At 47.5% G+C, this 21,461-nt stretch overlaps 1 protein-coding gene across 4 annotated transcripts in view; it reads left to right on the forward strand.

Moving 5' to 3' along the window:
* ENTPD1 (ectonucleoside triphosphate diphosphohydrolase 1) overlaps nucleotides 1-21,461 on the forward strand; it is a 300,189-nt gene that overhangs the window by 249,163 nt on the left and 29,565 nt on the right. For 2 of the 4 annotated variants that reach the window (XM_078643531.1, XM_078643529.1), the window contains exons 5-6: nucleotides 11,773-11,932; nucleotides 13,541-13,774. In XM_078643531.1, coding sequence (XP_078499657.1) covers nucleotides 11,773-11,932; nucleotides 13,541-13,774 — 394 coding nt within the window. Of the gene's footprint in view, nucleotides 1-11,772; nucleotides 11,933-13,540; nucleotides 13,779-21,461 lie in introns of all 4 variants that reach the window. The other 2 variants (XM_078643530.1, XM_078643528.1) reach the window with 1 other exon arrangement.

The raw sequence follows: 21,461 nt of genomic DNA on the forward strand, positions 1-21,461 counted from the left end.
TGCGAACCATGGGTTGATATCGATTGACGTACGCTTTATTTATGAATAGTACAAGGCATGGTTTCCCAACAGGATTAAAATTGCAACTGGAGTACGGGTTTCTAGTAGCCCGAGTAATCAAAATACGATTATTAAAATAGAGACCCATTGAAAGAATATTACCAAAGTCTTCTATGAAATTTTTCATAATTTGATTCAGCTGAAGGACCTGCTGACTGGCAACTTGAAGGCCCACAGAAAGACAGCTGTTGACAAAGCCAATAGGTATTTGATTGTGCCCATTGCTTATCGTTGGTTGGCTTTCTTTACAATGTCATTTGCTTGATTCTTTTTCAATGGCTTTCTTTCCTCTTCTTGTTTGTCAATCCCCTTGAGATTGTATGCAAACCTTATGATTTTATTCCTGACGACATCAGGATATGTATTTCTGATAACATCAGGAAAGTACTTTTTTCTTTTCTTTTGAGCTCTCGCTTGGAGTGCATCTTTTTTCATTGCTCTCCCACTGCAGTCCACTTGTTCCCCTACTAATACCTACTCCTCCCCCATCGCCACTCCTTCATTGCTTCCTGCGTTACTTCTTTTTTAAAAGAAAAAGTAACTTGTCTTCAAGTCCGCCCAGCCATCTCGTTCACCCTCACGCTTCAACGCCTCGTCATAGGTAGTAAGAGCTTAATATAACAATTTACAATTACGTCCCTGCTCCTCCCTCTCATCCTGCTGTATTTTTTATTATCCTATTTATAAAATAAATTAAAACAATTCTGAGAGCTAACAGCTTCACACTGCTGCCGACCCACTCTCTTATTTCTTATTTTTTCTCCGGCACAATCTTTATATTTATGTTTACAACTCAAAAATGGCTGTTGACCATCTTTTTGGTTGGTAAATTAAACATTGAATTAATAACCATAATAGCAAAAAGACAAAAGGTCTGCTACTGAGTCATAGCACGTGCGCCTGTTGTGGCATCACTGTGCATGCACATGCATTAGTGCCCAACTTGCAATGCATTTTGTTTAAGAAAGGATGTTTCAGCATGGCAGGCCATCAATTCTCATACGTTGTGACGAACCAGCAACAATCTTGGAAAGGTTTTCTCAAACATAAGCATTATAAGATGTTCTCTAATGTGTGCGTCATCGTGCACAAGAGGCCATTTGGTTATTTTTCGAACAAAGCTTTACCAGCAAGCACTTGCAAAGCCAAAGGCTTGTCACTGGCATTAAGAAGGTGAGATCTGTGAGCTTTGCCAATGCTTGTTTTATTTGTGTTTTAGCTGTTGGGGAGTGTGCATGTGTTAGCTTGTACTCGCACCAGTGTTCCTGTTTCCTCTCTAATCCCCACCCCCATGCTCTCTGTCTCTAGTGTTCCATCACCTCGGCTTGTCCATTGCTTCCTCACCCTCTCTTTTCCTGTTTTAACAATCAGAATGGTTTGGGTGTGCAGGCACATTGACAGATCAGAAGACATTCTGGATATTACCTTTTAGTTTTTCGACAATTCCAAACCAAATAACAACTGTCAATGTCAAAATCGCTGCATAGAATTTGAAATGAAGGACCTATTTGTGTTGCCAACGCTTGTTTGTGTAGCTTTGACAACAGTTCCATTGTGGATTTGAAATGGAAAAATCACATTGTGACAACCCGTCCTCTCCTCACAGAACCTTATGTCTCCTCAGTCAATTTGGTCAATACAATACAGATTTGAATTAAAGTGATTTTTTTTTAAGTTGCACGCAGATGTTTCAAATTAGACTGAATATCTGGTTGCTTGCAGAGGAAAATGTTTTTTGTTTAGCTAATAACCTTTACATCATTTGGCAAATCTGCAGGCATTTTCCCATTTAAAAAAAAAGTAATTCCCTTTAATTCAATTCTTTAATGTTTTGCGCAACATTGCTTAAGGAAGGAAATCGTTATGTGGGGGTCTCCTTCATTCTTGTAGGGAAACTATATTCACTATTACCGAACAAGCTATAACAGATTTGACATTAACACAGAGGCCCGTGAGTAATGTGTGCTTCTTTTTATTTAGTGTAAACTTGTTCACAGTTTGTTGATGTATTGTCCAAAGAATAGTGTTAAAAATATACAAATATTTTTGTGAAAAAATCGTGAAAACCAGTCAGGGGGAATCTCATGGTTCTATCACTGGCGCCAGTGGCAGCTCAGCTCAGCATCACTCTGGGCAATAGCTCACTTGGGGCCAGATGTAGGTAATTCCTATTTACCGACTCTTAAATACCGACTCATACCGAATCGGTATTTAAGAGTCGGTAAATAGGAAGGAGGCAGATGTAGGTAAAAAATTACCGATTCTGTAAGAGTCGGTATTTACCGAATCTGTAAATACCGATTCGGTATTTCACATTGATTCCTATGGGCCTTGAAGCCCATAGGAATCAATGTGAAATACCGATTCGGTATTTACAGATTTGGTAAATACCGAATCCTGCAAGGGTGCAGGGGGTGTCACTTTGACACCCTCTAGCACCCCAAGTACAGGCATGTGTGCCATGTGGCACACATACATGCCCTAAGGGCATGTCTGTGTGTCACATGGCACAGGTGTGCATGCACAGATGTGCATGCACACCTGAATTCGGTATTTTACCACCCAATAGGATTGGGTGGTAAAATACCGACTCTTAAGGGCCTGTGGCACTCTTAGGAATGTCACCTACATATGGATTTACAGAATCGGTATATTTACCGATTCGGTAAATATACCGATTCTGTAAATTCAGACCCACCTACATCTCAAAAGCCAAATACCGGTCGGTAACGGCCGAAATCGGCCGTTACCGACTGGTATTTGGCTACCTACATCTGGCCCTTAATCTCCCCGACGGTCCCCCAGAGCCTTAATACCCTTAGGGGTGATAAGTTTGTGCTATACAAATGTGAAATTATTATCAGTTTACATCGAGCCATTTGGCGATCCACTGCTTTTAGGCTGCTAGAAAGTACAACGTGAAGTCGGGGACCCCAATCCCCCGTCTGCCAGCTGGTGCCACAGTGTCTTCAGCGAGACCCTGTGGCAACCACCATCCCATATCAACTCGTGCAGCAGGATGTCCAGCAGCTGTAAACAGGCCACCGGCACCCACACTGGAAGGTTAACAAAGTAATAGAGCAACCAGGGGAGCATTATCATTTTGGTAAATGCCACCCTAGCTATGATAGGGAGCCAGAGTGATCTCCAGCACTCCAGATTGCCCTTGAGGGATCTCAACATCCCCCCAGATTACCCTACTGCAAGACCTCCAATTTATGGAAAATCTGAATTACTGAGTATCAGAAGGTCGTAGGCTCACAAAGGAGTTCAGGCAGAAGATTTATTTTATTTTAAGGTTCTATAGAGCGCGTAGTAACCCTAGAGCATCCCAGCGCTAGAACCAGAACTCAGGAGAGGTCAGAATCGAAGGGGGGGGGGGGATTTAAGGAAAGAGAAAGGTTTTCAAGGCCTTCCTGAATTGGAGAAGATTAGGTTCAGTTCTCAGTCTCAGAGGAAGGTTGTTCCAGTGTTTGGCCGTGTGGACCGAGAAGCGGCGTCCTCCGGACCGGGCCTTTTTGACTCTGGGAACAGTGATGAAGTTCTCTCCGCCTGAGCGGAGGACCCTACTCGCATTGTAAGGGATGATGAAATCCTTGAGGATGGGTGGGCCTTTGTCATGGAGGGTCTTATGGGCCAGACAGAGGGCCTTGAAAGCCACCCTTTCTCTGACTGGGAGCCAATGCAGGAGCTTCAAGTCTGGCTTTGCCGAGGATCTGGCGGGGGTGTCGGTAAGTAGGCGGGCCGCGGCGTTTTGGACTTTCTGCAGGGTATTGAGGGTGGCTTCGGGGGCACCCAGGTAGATTGCGTTGCAGTAGTCCAGCCTCGCCATAATGAGGCCCTGAATCAGGAGTTTCTTGGAGGTAGCGGGGAGCAGGGGGAAGACCTTTCTGCAGGCCCTAAGGAGTCCAAAGCAGATTCCTGCCGTTTTTTTGGCCTGTGATCTGAAGCTCAGGTCCTTTTCGAGCCATACGCCCAGGCTCTTGACCTCCTCCTTCGGTGTAGGGGGGTCACCTAGACAGACGGGCCAGATGTCAGGCGGCAGGGAGGGCTCTTTATGTCCGAGCAGCAGGATCTCGGTCTTGGACCCGTTCAGTTTCAGTGCCGAGGAGTTCATCCAGTTATGAATTTCCGAGAGACAGCTGTGAAGGTCGGGTGGGGATTGGTGCGGGTGTGAGAGGGTTACCACCAGCTGGGTGTCGTCGGCGTAGTTGATAATCGAGACGCCGAACGGGTTGACCAGTTTCTCCAGCGGGGACATATACACGTTAAATAACGTAGGGCTAAGGGATGAGCCCTGCGGTACTCCACAACGGAGGGGGATTGCGGGGGAGTGGCTGTCATTCTCCCAGACTTGGAAGGAGCGTCCGTCTAGGAAAGATTTTAGCCACTTCAAGGCCGTGCCCCTTACTCCGATGTCTCCCAGTCGTTGGATTAGGGTGTGGTGGCTCACAGTGTCGAAGGCCGCACTGAGGTCCAGGAGGATCCTTGCCACTGATCCTCCCGTGTCCAGAATGCTTCTGGCCTTCTCCACTGCTGCCAGGAGGGCTGTGTCAGTGCCCTGTCCTGGACGAAACCCTGTCTGGGAGGTCCCGAGTAGGTTGTTGCTCTCAAGGAATAGTGATAGTTTTTTATTCACTAGCTTCTCCGTGATCTTGCTATTTCCTGGGAGGAGGGAGATAGGTCTGTAGTTGGCTAGGTCCAGGGGGTCTAGAGAGGGTTTCTTTAAAAGGCCTTTGACCACTGCCGCCTTCCAGCTAGGAGGGACTAGACCCTGCGAGAGGGAGGAATTAATGAGGGACGTGAGGGGGGGGGAGGATGGTGCTAGACACTTTTTTCAGAAAACGGAGGGGGGCGGGATCGCGAGGAGAGCCACTTTTAATTGTAGCCAATGTCGCGGCTACCTCTTCCGTAGACACTGGGCCAAAGGTGTCCAGAAAGGGTAGGTTGCCATCAGGGGAGTGAGGGCAGTAAATGGGAGATTTAGAAGGATCCCCGCCCAGGTTGTCAGCCGTGATTGGGGGTAGGTCCGCGAGAATTTTGGGGATTTTCTCGTCGAAGAAGGTGGAAAGTTTAATGCATTTGCTTTCCGCTGCTATGGGGTCCAGAGGTTTTACTGGGGGGTCTGGGGCCTGGAGGAGTTCCTTAAGGACGGCAAAGGTTTCATGTGCCGAGCAGGAGGCGTTTTTAATTCTATCTTCGTAGAAGGCGCTTTTAGTATTGAGGAGTTCCGTTTTATAGGATTTTAAAGAGGCCCGAAATATATCTTTTTTTGTCTGCCTTTTTATCTTTCCTCCATAAGCGTTCGTTCCTCTTACATTCCTTCCGTAGTAAGTTTAATTCGGGGGTGTACCAGGGGGAAGGGGTGACTCTCTTGGTACGTTTGAGGGTGCTGGATTTCGGGAGGATGTCGTCCAGAGATTGGGAGATCCATGTGTTAAATTTGGTGTCAGCAGTGATAGTGTCTTGAGAGGGGGGAGGGGTATCTTCACTTAGTTTAGCTGCCCATTCCTCTGGGACCAGTTTATGCCAGCGTCTAATAAGGGTTCTGAATTTAGGAGGTTGAGGTGGAGGGATGTTAATGTGCCATTCGAAGGGGACCAGGAAGTCCTTACCTGTCTACTTTAGGGAATATGGAGAATGCCCAGGACTTGGCCAGGTTATCTCAAAGTCCCAATAGTGTGCCAAAGTCCCACAGCTGTTGCAACATGTGGGGAACACTCTCCTCACCATTTGACACGTATAGTAACAGGTCATCGGCATACAACAGGTTGTGTTTCCGCCCCTCTATGATGAAGGTCTCAGAGGTCTATCGACAGTATCACCACCCATCTGTTGGTGTCATTCGGGGGCAGTGCATCACACTGAAGAGGTGTCTAAGATTAAGGATAGCATTGCAAGGGGGAATGAAGCCATTTTGATCGCTATGAATCAGGTGGTGCATATGACAAAGGAGGCAAGTTGCAAGTACCTTGCTCCGTATTTAAAAGTCCATGTTAAGCATAGAAAGTGGTCAGAATGCCAACAGGGGAACCCCAGACGTCTTGTACTTGGGAAGTGGGATCACCAGAGCATCTCTGGTGGTGGCTGGGAGCTCGCCCTGCTCTAGTGCTTGTGCGAAAAGCTCCACGAGCTTGGTTGCCAGAGTGGCGGTGAACATTAAGTAAAACTCCAGCGGAATCCTGTCATCACTAGCGTTTTTGCCCCTTGCCATATCCTGGATTGCCATCCTTATTTCCTGGGACGTGATCGGTGCTACCAGCCCCTTCGCCTTCCCACGAGTAATAATGGGAAGCCAGAGTTTGTCCCGGAAAGTATCCACTACTATTCCCGGGTCCTCCGCTGTCAGGCTATATAGAGTGATCTAATAGTATTGAAAGACCGAGTTAATGTCATATTGGGAATGTAAAGTGTCCCATGCGCAGACCGTAGTTGTGTGATTGGCATCCCCAGGCACTCTGGTTGAGCAAGCCACGCCAATAGTGGTCCTGCCCTCCCTTCAGCGTTGTGTGCTCTTTCAATGTATGCCTTGTAATTATGGCAATGCAGGTGCTCCAAGAGCACACTGTATCGTTCTTTCACTTCCAAGATGCGGTCTCCTCCCAGCCTGACTTCTAACCCATGTATGGTCCCATCAGGGGTCATTAATTCAGCTTCCAGAGCCTTTTGGATACCCATTGTCGGTCCAGTACACTCTACAAGGCAATGGGTCGCTGTGCTGGCGTAGTGGTTATATAAGGGCCAGATAGTGTCACTGAGCCTGCTCCGGAGTGGTACATCCTCCAGTTATTCAGGCTGGAACCTCTACGTGGGAATTGCCGGATGAGGTACCCCCACCTGGAGCATAGGTATAACGTATTGCATGCTTTCGGTATTCAGTGTGCGACAGGAAGGAGATCACCTGTTCAGAGTATAAGAACTTGTCTAGCCTCACATGTAGTTTATAAAGGCTGGAGTAGAATAAATAATCTGATTCAGACCTGTGCTATGCCCAGCAAACATCCTCCTGGGCCAAGCCAGACATTCATTCCCAGATCCCCAGTGCAGTCTTATGAGCTTGCTTGCCTGCCACGGGAAAAGTCAAAGAGTCTAACTCCATGTCAGCTACACAGTTGCAACTTCCTCCCAGGATCACCTCCCTTCATAAAGCATGGCCCTGTTGGAAGGACACTAGTCCCAGAAAAGGGATCTGGTCCTGATTTGGGGCATATAGGCACCCTAAGGCCAGCTGCGTCCCATTCAATTTCTCCTCTACCAGTGCATAGTGCCCTTCATTATGTATTCTGGTTCAAGTGACCTCAAAGGGTAATCATACTCTGACACAAATTAGGACTCCAAGCGCAAAGGCTGAGTATTTTGTGACATATAGCTGCCCGTCTATCAGCGACTAAGCCTCCCCACTATAGGTTTTAGTGATGTGCGTCTAGTGTAGGAAAGCAATATGCACTTCCTTATGCTTTAGAAACATATGAACCTTGTGATGCTTAGCTCCTGACCCCATTCCTCAAAAGTTCCAAGTCATCATTTTTAATGTTCCTGGGAAGCTCCATCTCCCGCTTACTTATCCTTGGTTACCCGGCCTGCCCCACCCAGCCTCCTTGACCAAGCTTGTGTGCCCACCATCACCTTTGAAAACTGAAACTCATCCTCAACTCCCATGAGCAGCCCAGCAACGGCTGGTCACCCAAACATAGGCATGGTGAATTAAGAATAAACCATGATATCTCTAGCTCCTAGTGAAAGAGAGCATCAGTGTAGGGGTAGTCTAAAGGATAACAAAAGCACATGCACGTCCACGCCAGCCCTCGGGTACTTCTGGCCCATCTAGCTGAGCAACCCAGCACTCCTCGAGGCCCAGAGCCCCCCCCACCCTACAGTGTGGCTGCAGCCTCACTCCATCACTGTAGCTAGAGATGGAGGACACCATGCATACCATGTCAGTGATACGTGCACATTTCCATTGTGGGTAAAGGAGGCCCATCAACCATTCCAGCCAACCCTCCCACAGAGGCTCAGTATTTCAGCATCACACAATTACATCTTCCAACTTCATATTAACTCTTCCGCTGTCTGGGGAGTTACTTTAGGCATACAGGTTTAACTAAGGGATGTGTCACCAGAGTCCATATTTCTCTCCTTCTGGGACCCCTTCATGCACCATTAATCTCCAGAGTTTGGGAGGCTGCTCTGGTTAAGCTCAGCCACAGCCAGTACGGCCTCTGCTTTATCGCGATTAGCTTGAGCACGGCCTGGCTACTAGCCCTGAACTAGAGCTCTTGCAGTGTCCCCTCTTGTACTGGCGTCTGGGTCGTGGTGTCCACTGGTTGACCCCAGGCTCCCTTCCTTCTACTTGCATTCTCTCAAGCCAGTTCCAAGTCTCAGCAGGGTCCGTCTGGAAGGTGGTGGTGCCGTCTAGTATGATTTTCAGACAGGCTGGAAACAGGAGTATTGTATGGCAGCATTTCCCAGCTCTTTTGATGGCAAGTGAGGAGGTTCACCTGACCTGTACAGCTGCGGTAAAGTCCAGGAACAGTGTCAGAACACCACCCTCCAGCCTGAAAGGACCATGGCCCTCGTTCTCTGCAATTGGATGTCTCTAATGAAGGAGTTTGGGTTCCAAAGGCCGAGGTAATCACCCTGTTGCCAGGGTCCTCCCCGGTACTCTGTGTGCCCGCTCAGCACAAAGAAGGGGGGAGCAGTCAAGGTGCTGTCTCCTTTCTCACCTATTTGTCCAGGTAAGTGATCTATCCCCACCTTCAGCCCCTTCTAGGAGTCTCACAATGCGGACATTGCTGCAACAGTTTCGGCCTTCCGTATCTTCTGAGCGTCTCTCCAGCAGGTCACACATTCTAAAAGGTCTTTTATGTGGGCCATCAAGGTGTGTTGCGTCGGATCCAGTTCTTCAATGGCCAGATTTGCATCATGGACTTTACTAGCAAATTTTTGTTGGTCAGTGTGGAGTAGTCCCAGGTCTACAGACACCGTTCCAATCTGTTGCAGGAGCACCATTTTGGAGTCGGCAATGGCTTCCAGTATTTTGTCCAGTGTAAGTTGAAATGAAATGTGAGGTGCAGCTGGTCGCAGGGTTCACCCCGTGGCCTCCCCCCAGCAGCTTTGGTGAGGGTGTAGGATTCCTCTCCAGGGGACCTGCAGCATAGACCCCCCCTTCATTCAGCAGGTCCGACTTTCCCGCCAGTCCACGACTGGGGTCTGTTGAGCAGAGTCTCGGCTATTTTCTTCGCCCACGTGCTGAGAGCCTGTGGGCAGCCAAGGCCTTCCGTGTGGTCCTGGTGTCTATCCAGGCTTACGCATGGTCTGTGGTGCCCCACGTCTACTGGGTGCCACTATTTGAGCCTCGCAGTTAATCAGACTCCATTGGGTGCAGACTTGCACTCCGATGTCCACTTGGTCTTCACCTATAGGTAGGGTCCTTGTGCCCAGAAGCCTTGTCACCCCACCACAGGTCTCCCACAGCTCCGGGTGCCAATGTGCACCCCACTTCAAAGTTGGGGTCTGCTCGCCTGTCAGCATGAGGTCCCTCACCTCAGCCAGTTACTTTCTCACACCGCTGTGAAGGCTGCATTACCTGACAGATGTCAAACTGTAAACACGAAGTAGAGTAAGGCCAATGGCACTCCAGTTTATCAATGTTTTTTTCAAAAAATAAAGTCTGTTTTGAACGTTGTTTTTGGCCAATATTAATCCTTCTATCGCGTGCAGCTCGGTACTTAAGGGCTTCCTGTCCCTTAGTTAATGCAAATTATTGTGGGTTATGGTGCGTGATAGAAATATCACGACCCTACCAGGCGCACTGCATAGTATTAAATCTGTCCCCCTCTTCTTATGTTTAGGAATACTTTCTATGAGTTACTCATAACAAGTTTTTCTGAATTCTCATGATTTATTTTAAATCATTGTTTAAATTGCAGATAGCCTTTTGATCATCATTTTGACAAGTACATATATTTCATTTCAACACTTCTATAATTCAGAACATACATTTGTTGTATTTAAACATCATACAAACAGTATATTATGTTTTCGACGATCGTTGAAAAAAGAGATCGGCCCGATGCATTTCGGGACCCACGTCCCTTCCTCAGGGGACTTTTTTATATGTAGTATGAATGTATTCTCTTTTTTGTATATGAAAACGATCCAAGTGTTTCTGCACTGCGAAGCAGCAGCGGTGTGTAGAGAAGCTGTCACCAATATTTATCCTATCCGGGTCCTGTCGCGTTAAAGTCAATGTTCTGCTTATTTTTGAGAATGCCGCGACGTATCTTGAAACACTTTTCCCGGGCAAAAACGAATGCCCTTGTTTGAATTGTCAACACCTTTCCAACTGGTCGATTTACCGACCGTTCTCGCGAGTGCTTAATAAGTGGACCAACTGTGCCTGAGCTGCTTCAGTCCCACTATCCAACGACCGGGGCCTTCATGTAGCTAAAAACCCTGGACTACTCCCCGCTGGGTCAAGCCATATCAGGCGCTGATGTGCACCTCGTGCCCTGCCTCGGGCCTGCACCGCGGGTCCACCCATCGCCCTGCAGGTAGGTAGGTGCCACCAGTCAAGAAGTATCCAGGAAGCCAGGGCTGCTGAGTCCTCACTTTCTCCTGCTGTTGTGGGCCCCCCATAGCACTGCTGCCCCAATCGTGCTCTATGGCCACTAGGCCCCATCGGAGCCGCTCCTCGCCACCATGCTCACTGCCTGCCCCCTATGATACATCGGGGGACCCACGGGCTGTCAAAGCATCACCAACAGTTCGCCTGTCTCTGCCTTCACATACCACCCATGCGGCCGTATCGCTTCCCTCTGCACCGCTGCCCCAAAGGCTTTCTTCTTCCGGGCCTCGCAACCAGGTGCCATACCCAATCCTCCATCTCAGGCGAATCCTTAGGCACACAGCAACCATCCAGCACTCCACAGAGCCCATTGCAGCACCAAGAGTGTCCGATAGTGCCCCAAACAGGAGTCAAAAGCACATATTTATGAGGCCAGCGCAGAGCTAGGGAATTTCGTTGCCATTATGTTGGTCACCCATGCCACCCACCCCCTGATCTCATCTCAACCTCTCGTTGGCAAACAAAAAGTGATCATATTGTCCAGTAAAGTTTGCATCCGTAAAGTTCACATGGAAATCCCTTTTCCTTGAACATGGAAGTATGGAGTCAAGATGAAGGCACTGTATTCATTTTGATGGCAGGAATGATTCTAGATATGTGACAGATATAGTCTTCCCCACCAAAAAGACTACCATTAGCACATAAACTCTACTTCAGGTCCACAAAGAGCATTTAAAGGTTTCAAAAGATATTGTGACAGGAGTCCAAAGTAAATAAAATCCAATACTACCCTGAGCTTTATAAATATAGTTGAGCATAATGGTAAGAGCATCTGCCTAGCTATTTAGAGATGCATTATTCATCATTAACTCTGAAGACGTTTGCTGCATGGGATAGTATTGATCACATCCCCTATGTAAATGTGTCCTGTGGGTTTGAATGGTGCTTGAAAACATCACACTCTACTACAAGTAGAGCTGTAAAGGATCTTAGAAACCTGTGCATTGTTGTCTTCAATGTACTTTTCTGTATACTTGCTATGTTTATTTGTATGCATTTTGTGCCTTAGAAAATGTATCTTAAAACCATAGCCAGGTTCCCATCGATTGCATGCAGTTATCCAGTTCCTTTCCTTGTCTGTTTAGTATTCTGAACCCCGGTCTGTCTGACCAAGTGCTGTCATCAGTGGAAAACAATCTGGAATTGTATCCATTCGATTACCAGGGTGCCAGAATCATCACCGGACAGGAGGAGGGAGCTTACGGCTGGATCACCATCAATTACCTACTTGGCAAGTTTGTACAGGTAGGGTACCCAGCAAAGAGTTTTTGCTTTCATGCAGAGTGAGATGAAGGAGGTGTTCCTCTTGATCACTGTTAGAGTTGCATGTCTGCAGAAGATGAGATACAGGCCTCCTTTAGCACAATTTGCTTGGTCCCTGTCAAAGATTCATCACCTCAGTGGGACTTGAGTAACATGGTTGCTAGTTGCATATGTTTCTTTTGATGTATAGTTCTTCTAGTTGAATTTGTCCTTCATATTTTGTGTGCATGCTAATTATTATACATCATGAAACTAATGTCTCTTCATCTGGACAGCCTTATGAAGAAAATAGACAATGAAATAAGATAGCCCTACAGTTACATTCTTTTCTAACCGAAAGTAGTTTCAAAGTTCCACATTGATCAAGAAGTAATTTTTCCTGTCTTCTTTCCAAGATCGCACATAAGTACTCTTTGGAGATCTTGCATAGTCTTCATTAGGAAATATTTCAGTTTGCCCAAACCAGCCATATCACACACTGGTCACATAGTTCTACCCTTTTGTGTGTTAGAATGGCAGACAAGCGTCCAAGACCTCTATTGCCTTTGTATAGCTTACTGTGGGAGTTCCTTGCCTTTGCTCAGTAAGATACCCTTTTCATAAGCATTAAAATACAGTGCACTAAAGCTAAGGCTTTGAGAAGTGTTTGGCAAATGAGGAATCGTGAATGAATCAGTAAAATGAGGTTGTGGTAAAAGAGAAAGACCGTAGAATGATTTCTGTCAGCACCTTCAAAGCTAGAGATGCAGGTGAATGTGAATGTGAAAACCATAAAATCCACTAATTTTCCCTCCTCTTAATTGTGCCCTGTTGAAATTCTTTCTCCTAGTTACTGAAAGAAGTTGTAGTGTTCATCCTGAAAACATAACGTACACCTAAATATAGAACCCCTAAAATATTTGGGGCCTGGTTTAGAGTTCAGCAGATGGGTACTCTGTCACCAGCATGACGGCTATACATCCACATTACTACCCCCACCCACTTTATTTGCATTGCATCCTAATGCACGTTTAATTAGCTGGACGTCTAATGTCTGTAATGTTTGTGATGGAGTACCTATCTGCCAAACTCTATATCAGCCCCTTGGACTTATGCGTATTAATAGGAAGAGTGAAGTCTCAATCCTGTCACTGTACTGCTTTGTGCATCTCTGTATGGTTTCCCTACTGCAGGCAGTGTCGCCCTAACACTATACAAGCTCTTCTTTCGCAATACCTTGAGAAGGCAGATCATTTCCGCACCCTCCCAACCATATAGGGCCTAACAAGGCTACTCGGAGAGCAGAACTTTAGCAGCTTCCAGGCATTATATATTCACTTGCATTTGCAGTCACTCATGCTCGAGGCCCACCTGATCACCTCCTCGTATCTTCCTGGCCAGAAATGCATTGTTGTGCTTCCTCAGGCTTCCAGACTGTGATTCACTGAGGGATCTGCATTGCAGGACACCGCATGTGTTCACTCTGTCTGGTACCTCATTCACTTACCTGATAGGGAAGTCCGCTCTTCAGTGTATAAGTGTAGGTTCTTTATTCTCATAAAAGATATTTCTACTTCTAACTATAACGTGTTCTTGTGTTCTACTTTACAGGATGTCAGTTGGCTAAGTTTTTTGCCAGGTTCGAAAAGGTCAGAAACATTTGGTGCACTTGACCTTGGAGGGGCCTCCACGCAAATCACCTTTGTACCAGAGGACGCCATCGAATCACCCGACAACTCGTTGCACTTCCGCCTGTACGGCAAATCCTACAATGTGTACACGCACAGCTTCCTGTGCTATGGAAAGGACCAAGCTCTTCAGCAACTGTTCGCAAGCAACATAAAGGCAAGTATAGCTGGTCTCTGGCCTCTTGGATGAGTTCAAGAATGATGTGAAATTTGAGGACTGCCCCTGTCCCTCTTGGGAAGGGCGGCGATGTATAAGATGATCACGTTGCCGAAATTGGTTTATGTACTGCAGAATACCCCATATAGGGTGCCACAGACTTTCTTCCAGCAATTGGAGAGTGAGGTTAGGCTCCTGTTGTGAAATGGCAAGCAGGGCCGGACTGGCCGTAGCGGGCACATGGCGTTTTCCCAGTGGGCCAGAAGGGTGGGGGACAATTTCTGACTGGTGAGGGCCGTTTATGGTACAGGGGGGCAGTTTTGCAGCAGTGCTGCAATATCGGCCCCCTGTACCAAAAGCAGCAGCAGTGTTTCCCACAAGGATACCCCCCCCCCCCCCCCCCCCCCCATTCGCGGCCAGTCAAACTTAATTTCCAGGGCCGGTTTGTATTCCCAGTCCGGCTCTGATGGCAAGGCACCCCGAATAGCGGTGGCAAAACGGATGAGGGGGGTATATGACAGGGGAGATAGCCCTCCCGAATATCCAGACGTACTATTGGGTGGTGCAGCTGGTGGTTTCTAATGACTAGGTCTATGCACTGCTTGCAGGACCCGTGTTGGGGGTCGACAGACACGTGATGGACAGTAGAAGATACCTCGCAGCTCTGTATAGACACCAACAGCGGAGCTGGCCCCCACAGCTCACTTACACTGTTGCCAGGGTCTGGACGTAGGCCACGGGATGCCTAGGCTGGGGGCAGAAACTGCCTAGGGCCACGCCCCTATGGGACAGTGATACTCCGAGAGAGGTGGACAGATTGGAAGACCTTGGTCTATGGGATACGATCAATATATCCATGCTGGGCGATGTCTGGTATACGCGGGGACTGAAGTCTCTGGAGCCCCTTCGGCAGAAATATAGCTTGGTGAAAACAGAGGTGTTCTGTTACCTGAAAGTGACCCGCCCTCACGGGCCACATCACTAGTGATGACATGGTCAAAGACTCCTCACCCCTGGAAAAAAGTGTACTGGGGAACCATTGATTAAGAAAGCATTCTCCTTAATGTACAGGAAAATAATGTCCAATTCCCTGGAGAGAATGACAAAGCTTAGGACTGACTGGGAAAGAGACGTCGACTCATTTGAAGATGGGACGTGGGAGGAGGCGCTTCATGCCCTGAGGGTGATATCGATATGGGCTGGTATCCATCTGGTGCAGCTGTGTTTGCTGCACAGGGCATACTATACCATAGTGGTCTCTATAAAATTGGAAGGACGAACTCCAGTGGGTGCCGCAGGGGATGCGGGGACGTGGAGAATTTCCTGCACACGGTACGGTTTTGTGACAGAATACAGCCCTACCGGGTAGCGTTGGACAGGGCCCCTATAGTGAGAAATGTTGAAAATATTGTTAAACTGATGATACCAAATGTGTGTGGGGGGCAAGGTTCCTCCACAGGACACCAAACTGCTGCTAATGGTGGGACTAAGGGGAACATTGCCAGAAGTTGGGGGCACGTGAGGCAACAGACTTTCAAGCCAGGGCAGAGGGCATGGATTGGTGTATGATAGCAGAGAAACAAGTATATGCAGGACGGGGACGCCCCAAATAATGGGAGAAGGTATGAAACCCATGACCGAGGGATAGGGGCATGGATGTGTCGACCTGTCCGGGACCAGAGGCGAGTATGCGGAGGGGCTTGCCGGATGGAGGCGGGTTGGACGTGTGGGTGAAGGAATTGAGATTCGATTCCCATGGATGAGGGTAATTTCTATTATTGCCAAGGTGGGGGCAATAGTGACTGTCGATGTTTGTTTACATGTTGCAAACTCAATTATAAAAAAGAAAAACGTGCAACAGGTTTGTGGCCTCTGAATTTCGTGCTGTAATTTCAGAGTTATTGAAGAGGGACAGCTGTGTTGTGTATCCAAACCACTCCAAAAATCATGTAAACAGTAGCCTATGATTGTATTTCAGTATTTATGACGTCAGCATGAGGTCCGTCTTTATTCTATTGAGGAAGTCTCTCTGGACATATATACCAGGTGAGAATAAAAGGCGCATCACCCATCTTCTTTGTATAAGGTGATGTGGCGATGCCTTTGGGTATCTGTTTTCTCCTTTTTGTACCTCGTGATTGTGACTGACATTGATAAATATGGACCCTAGGAAGTTTTGTGCTGGAACTATTGCTCCACTTAAATTCAGCCGCCCCCCCAAGCGCCTTGAGACCCTTATGGGTGGGTTGAGTAGAGGCGCTCAACAAACACCTGATTGATTGAGTTCCATAAACCTCTAGAATCATTTACAAGTGAAGGCTACTTATTCTTCTGCTCAGGCACCCTTTGTGTAACAAGTCAAGTAAATGCTAAAAGCTGCAAGCACTGCCCTTTTGGTATTTGACACTCGTTTTATTTAAAAGTGCCCTGTGCCCAAACCTCGCTATGTGCAGCCGGGGATGTTCGAAGGGTCTGGCCTTCGAACATCTGTGGGTGGCCACCCTCCGCTAGTCAAGGCCTTTGGCCCCATTTCCCACAGTGCTCACTGTGCATGGTATTTCTAGGTATAGTTGTAGTGTGCTTTTTTTATGCTGTTTTAAGTTTCTTTTGGATTTACTAAAAAACTCCAATGATATTGATTTTTTTTTTTTTTTTTTTTTTAAATGTGCGCATCGCCCCCCAAAAATTTACTGATTTGCGTACCCAATGTGCAAAAATATGTATGCAGTACTCCTGGGTGTCTGATGCAGCAGTAGTAATCTTCAAATCCCTAATACATATGGGGATCTCTCCTTATCTACTTGACATCTTGATTAAGTTGCATGATAACACCTATGCCAAAGTTAGATGTGGAAGGGGAGGAGGTTTAACTAGTAGGCTTTCAGTTGGCAGAGGTGTAAGACAGGGCTGCGTGCTCGCACCGACCCTGTTTTGCCTCTTTGTCAACGCACTAATTCCACTTCTGGCCGAGGTACCAAACAATGATGCCCCACAATTTGGCAAGCACCAAGGTGGCAGCATTGATGTTTGCTGACGATACCCTCCTCCTGTCAAAAACACCGATGAGCATCCAGAGGTTGTTGGACAGTTTCGCCTCATTTTGGAATACTAGGGGCATGGCGATTAATACTATAAAAACCAAATTCATGATCGTCAACCCTCCTAAGACAACACGTCATAACCCACAACTGAATGGCTCTTGCTTGGAAAGGGTGCATGTCTTCGAATATCTTGGCGTAACCCTTTCAGGAGATAGGCAGTGGGCGCCCCAAATAGCCAAGGCCAAGCTCAAGCTATCTCAGATCGCCTGGAGTATAGCCAAATTAGCCAGGGAATCTCCTTTTAAACCCATTGGTCCCGCGCTAGAAATGTACAGGGCTCAAGCACGTGGAGCCACCCTGTATGGGGCAGAACTATGGGGGCACTGTTCGTCTTCTACCTTAGCTGTAGTCGAGAACAGATTTTTAAGACAAATAACAGGTCTACCAGCGGGTACCACGTTAATTCCCCTACGACTAGACTTGGGTATTTTGTCAATGGAAGATGAGATTGCCCTAAAACCCTTAACCTTCTGGCGATGACTCTGGGCAACTCCCGAATTAGCATCATACCAGGTAGAGACCAAAGAGCTTTTACCCTACCCGGGTTTGTTGAAAAGGGTTCCTTGGTTTGCTCACGTGAAACATGAGTGCGAAAAGCTTAGTCAACCTTCTCTGTGGAGCACTCCAGGTATTACTAGCCCTTTAGTTCCCCGAGCTTTGCTACCTAAGACCTATCGCACCCTAAAGCTCGAAGCCATGCATACAAATCCCAAACTGGGTTCACTCACGACACAGTTGCTTGCAGTAAAGGTCAATTCTGAGTTAGACCTTTTTCTGGATGACATTCTGCCTCAGGTCGCAAAAAAATTGTATCTACAGTTCAGATGCAGCACCTTGCCAGTACGTGTGGTTACTAATAAATGGGCTGGGCAGAAAGAAGAAGGGTTGCCCTGTATGCATTACACAAGAGGAAACAGAAATGCATGTTTTATTTTTTTGCCCTGGTTACCAACAAGCGAGGTGGTACTGGCTTGTACAGCTGTCGGAATCTGGGTTTTCAGCATTGTAGGGAGGCTTTTCGGGTTTTAAAATATGATACATCTAAACCCATTGTGTTTGCTGTTTCACGATATCTAAACCCAATGTGGCGAAGGAGATGGGCTTTTATCCAAAAGGGAAAAAATCATAAAATGTGTATCTGCAGTATATTTGTATATTTGATCCCTAGAGTTCCGCTATAGATACTGGTTTTAGTCTTTTATTACTTTGTTTCTCCAGTATAATGGTGTCTTTCATAGATTCACATGCTTGACTATTCCCTGTCGTCGGAGTGGGAGTCCCACGGTAAATAAAATAGCAATAACATACCAATAATATGTATATGTAAAACATAACACATGAAATACACATTAGAAAAAAGGCAGTAAATGCCTAGACATAATTCCACATAGGAATACATGAAGAGAGAAAAAACACTTGTAGTCTATTCCTGTCATTATGTTGGTCCAAACTGTAGCCAATCAGGCGCCAGCAGCCCTCTAGAACCTTCTCCTCAGAGCTCAGTACCTCAGATTTTCTACCGCACGTCGTGTGAAAGGGAGTCTCCCTGAGCTCTGCTCAGTTTTCTCTACTTCTTCAGGTTTTTCCTGTGTTTTCAGCATGTCTTCAAGTAAGAAGTCTCTTTTTAGACCTTGCTCTTCTTGTGGAAAGCTACGCCTTTATTCAGAAGATCCTCACAGTAAGTGTGTTTACTGTTTTTACCCCGACCATGATGTGGGTAAATGTAAGTTCTGTAGAACTTTTTCTACAAAGACTCTAAAGGACAAGGAAGGCCGTCTCCTACTGTGGCTTCAGAGACTTAAGGACAAGGATAATGTACTTTCTGATGCCAAAAGTCTCATTTCTGGTCATTCCCAAGCAGCTTCTAAACGTAGTAGTGTGCAGGAGTTGCCCTCATCATTCCTTAAGAAGAAAAAGATGTCTCTCTCTATGGCCAGCGCGGTGTCTTCACCTCTACCTACTACTTCCACGCCCACGAGACCTGGCTCTCAGGCGTCTGCTGCATCTTCCACTCATGTTTCTGTGAAAAAACATGTTTCATTGTCGACGGGAGCATCGACGGTCGTCCCGACTACGAGATCTGCCGTCTCCGGCTCATCGACGGCGACAGTGACAATGACGTCTGCTTCAGGATCGTCGACAACTGTTTCGTCTACGTCATTGTCGTGGACGAAGGTAACCCTAAGTTTCAAGACTGTGCCGTCTGTCATTCCGATTGCTTCATCGTCGTCGAAGAAAACTCCACCGTCGACGACCAAATCATCGTCGACGAAGAGTGCTAAGAAACCAGCTCTGGCGACGACCGCCCCGTCGACGACTGCCCCGTCGACGCCTGCTCTGTCGACGACCACTCCGTAGACGAAAAAGAAGTCATCTTTGTCGTCGACTCCGTCGACGAAAGCTCCGTCGACGGCGCCATTACCGCTGATGGCGGGACCGTCGACGACGGATTTTTCCAGTGTGGTTCCAGCAACTTCATCGTCGTCGTCAGCTCCAGCGACGATTTCTTCCGCGTTTGCCTCTCTGCCTTTGCTGCCACTGTTGTCCACTGGGTCTGCCACTGTCGACCCACTTCACCAACGCCGCAAAGCGCCTATTGACCAGATTTCTATCACCAGTGATCCACAGCCTCCCTCGCCCTTGTTTGCCACGGACTCAGAGCAGGACGCGGAGGAAGATATACATGAGTCTTTTAGAGCGGCACGTAGTCCATCTGATTTGGTCATCAAGTGCCAGGATTATAGCAATGATGATGAGGACCAATTTTTCCAACAGGAGGAAACGCCTGCTCAAGTTCCTACTGCGACTGTGCCATTGTCGCTCATCTCTAATCTCCAGCATATGTTGGACGACTATAATAGGCGTTTCCCACCATCTCCACAGGTACCTGCGGTTCTTTCTGTTCTGGCGCCTGTTGCAGTGCCTGTTTCGGCTCTTCTGTCGCCTCTGCCAACTTCTGCTTCTCAAATACAAACGTCAGTTCGGATACACACGACTGTGTATGCCGACAACGAAGATGAGATTCTTCCAGACCGCGAAGATGGTGAGGTTCGAGATGATGATGAGGATATGGCGAAGTGGGATAACTATCAAGTTCAGACACTGTCCCCCTCTCCGGTAACGCCAGGAGATTCTCCTCCTGTGGGCATTGCGGGTTTCCATCAGCTGATGGATAGGGCGGCTTAACGCTTCAAGTTGCCAAGAGTCCAGAGGGAGGAGGATTGCTTCCTCTATGATTTTAAAAATCAACCATCAAACAAATCCATACTATTCCCATTATTGACTTTATCTGGGCTGAAGGGGTGAGTTGATGCAGACCCCAAATTCACTACCGGCACAGATGCCCCAATTGGAAAAGAAATATAAGGTGCTTGTTGGCACTCCAGCGTGCCTCATTGGACAGCCGAAAACCGGATTTGGTGGTTACGCAGGCAGCTCAGCACCGTTCTCGGAACCCTGAGTCTGCTGTTACTGCCCCACCAGATCGCGATGGTCGTCGCCTGGATGCTATAGGCCGCAAGTTTTCCACGATGGCCTCTACCACAGTGACAGCGGCCAATGCTTTGGCTATTTTAGGGTGTTACGACCGCCAGATGTGGGCAGACATGTCTGCTTTTGTGGCTTTGGTTCCAGACGCTTCAAAGGCAGAAGCCTTGCAACTTCTCCAAGAAGGAGAGAGAACATCGGAGGAGATTATTGACTGTGCTGTTGATATTCCCTGTACTGGTTTCCGGCAGCTCGCTGGAGCGGCTGTTCTACGCAGGCAAGGTTGGTTGCGCTCCACATCCTTTTGCCAAGAGGTGCAGGCGAAGATCCTGGATATGCCGTATGACGGTGAGTCACTTTTTGGGGCACATGTTGAGGAGGCATTACAATCCATCAAAGATACTGACACTGCTCGCTCTTTAGGAAACTTACAATTTCGGAAACTGCTCTTTCGGGGTGCACGCGGACTCGGCACCTCTTCTACTTTTCGAGGAGGAAGCAATCAATATTGCTCCTAGAACCAAGGCAACCAACGCTACTCCAATAACCAGCAACAGTCTTCCTGTCAGCAGTCTTCTAAGACCTATAGAAGAAAATCTTCTTACAGAGGATCTGCTCCCAAGAGACAAATGACTTGCCTTTACCCCAAAGAGTTGGAGGCCGAATCTTCCTGTTCTGTTCTCAATGGTCCTCCATCACTTTGGACCGTTGGGTACTGGACATTGTAGAGAAGGGCCATGCTTTAGAGTTCATCAAAATTCCTCCTCCCACTCCACCTTCCGGCCCACCATCAGCCCACATCAAGGAAATCTTCCATCAAGTTCGCCTTATGATACAGAAGGGTGCCGTCGAAGTGGTGCCCAAGTCTCAAAGGGGGAAGGGATTTTATTCCCGTTTTTTCCTCATCATCAAGAAGACCGGGGATTGGAGGCTGATATTGAACTTGCGGGCACTCAACAAGTATCTCCAGTGCCAATCGTTCCGCATGCTAACTCTGGTGGAGATCTTGCGCTTACTCTCAATGGGAGATTTCATGGCAACCATCGACCTCCAGGACACCTACTTCCATGTCCCTATTCTTCCGCGGCATCGGAAGTACT

This window comes from Lissotriton helveticus, chromosome 5_1 (genome assembly GCF_964261635.1).
Source record: "Lissotriton helveticus chromosome 5_1, aLisHel1.1, whole genome shotgun sequence".
In the NCBI taxonomy this organism is placed as follows: Eukaryota; Metazoa; Chordata; class Amphibia; order Caudata; family Salamandridae; genus Lissotriton; species Lissotriton helveticus.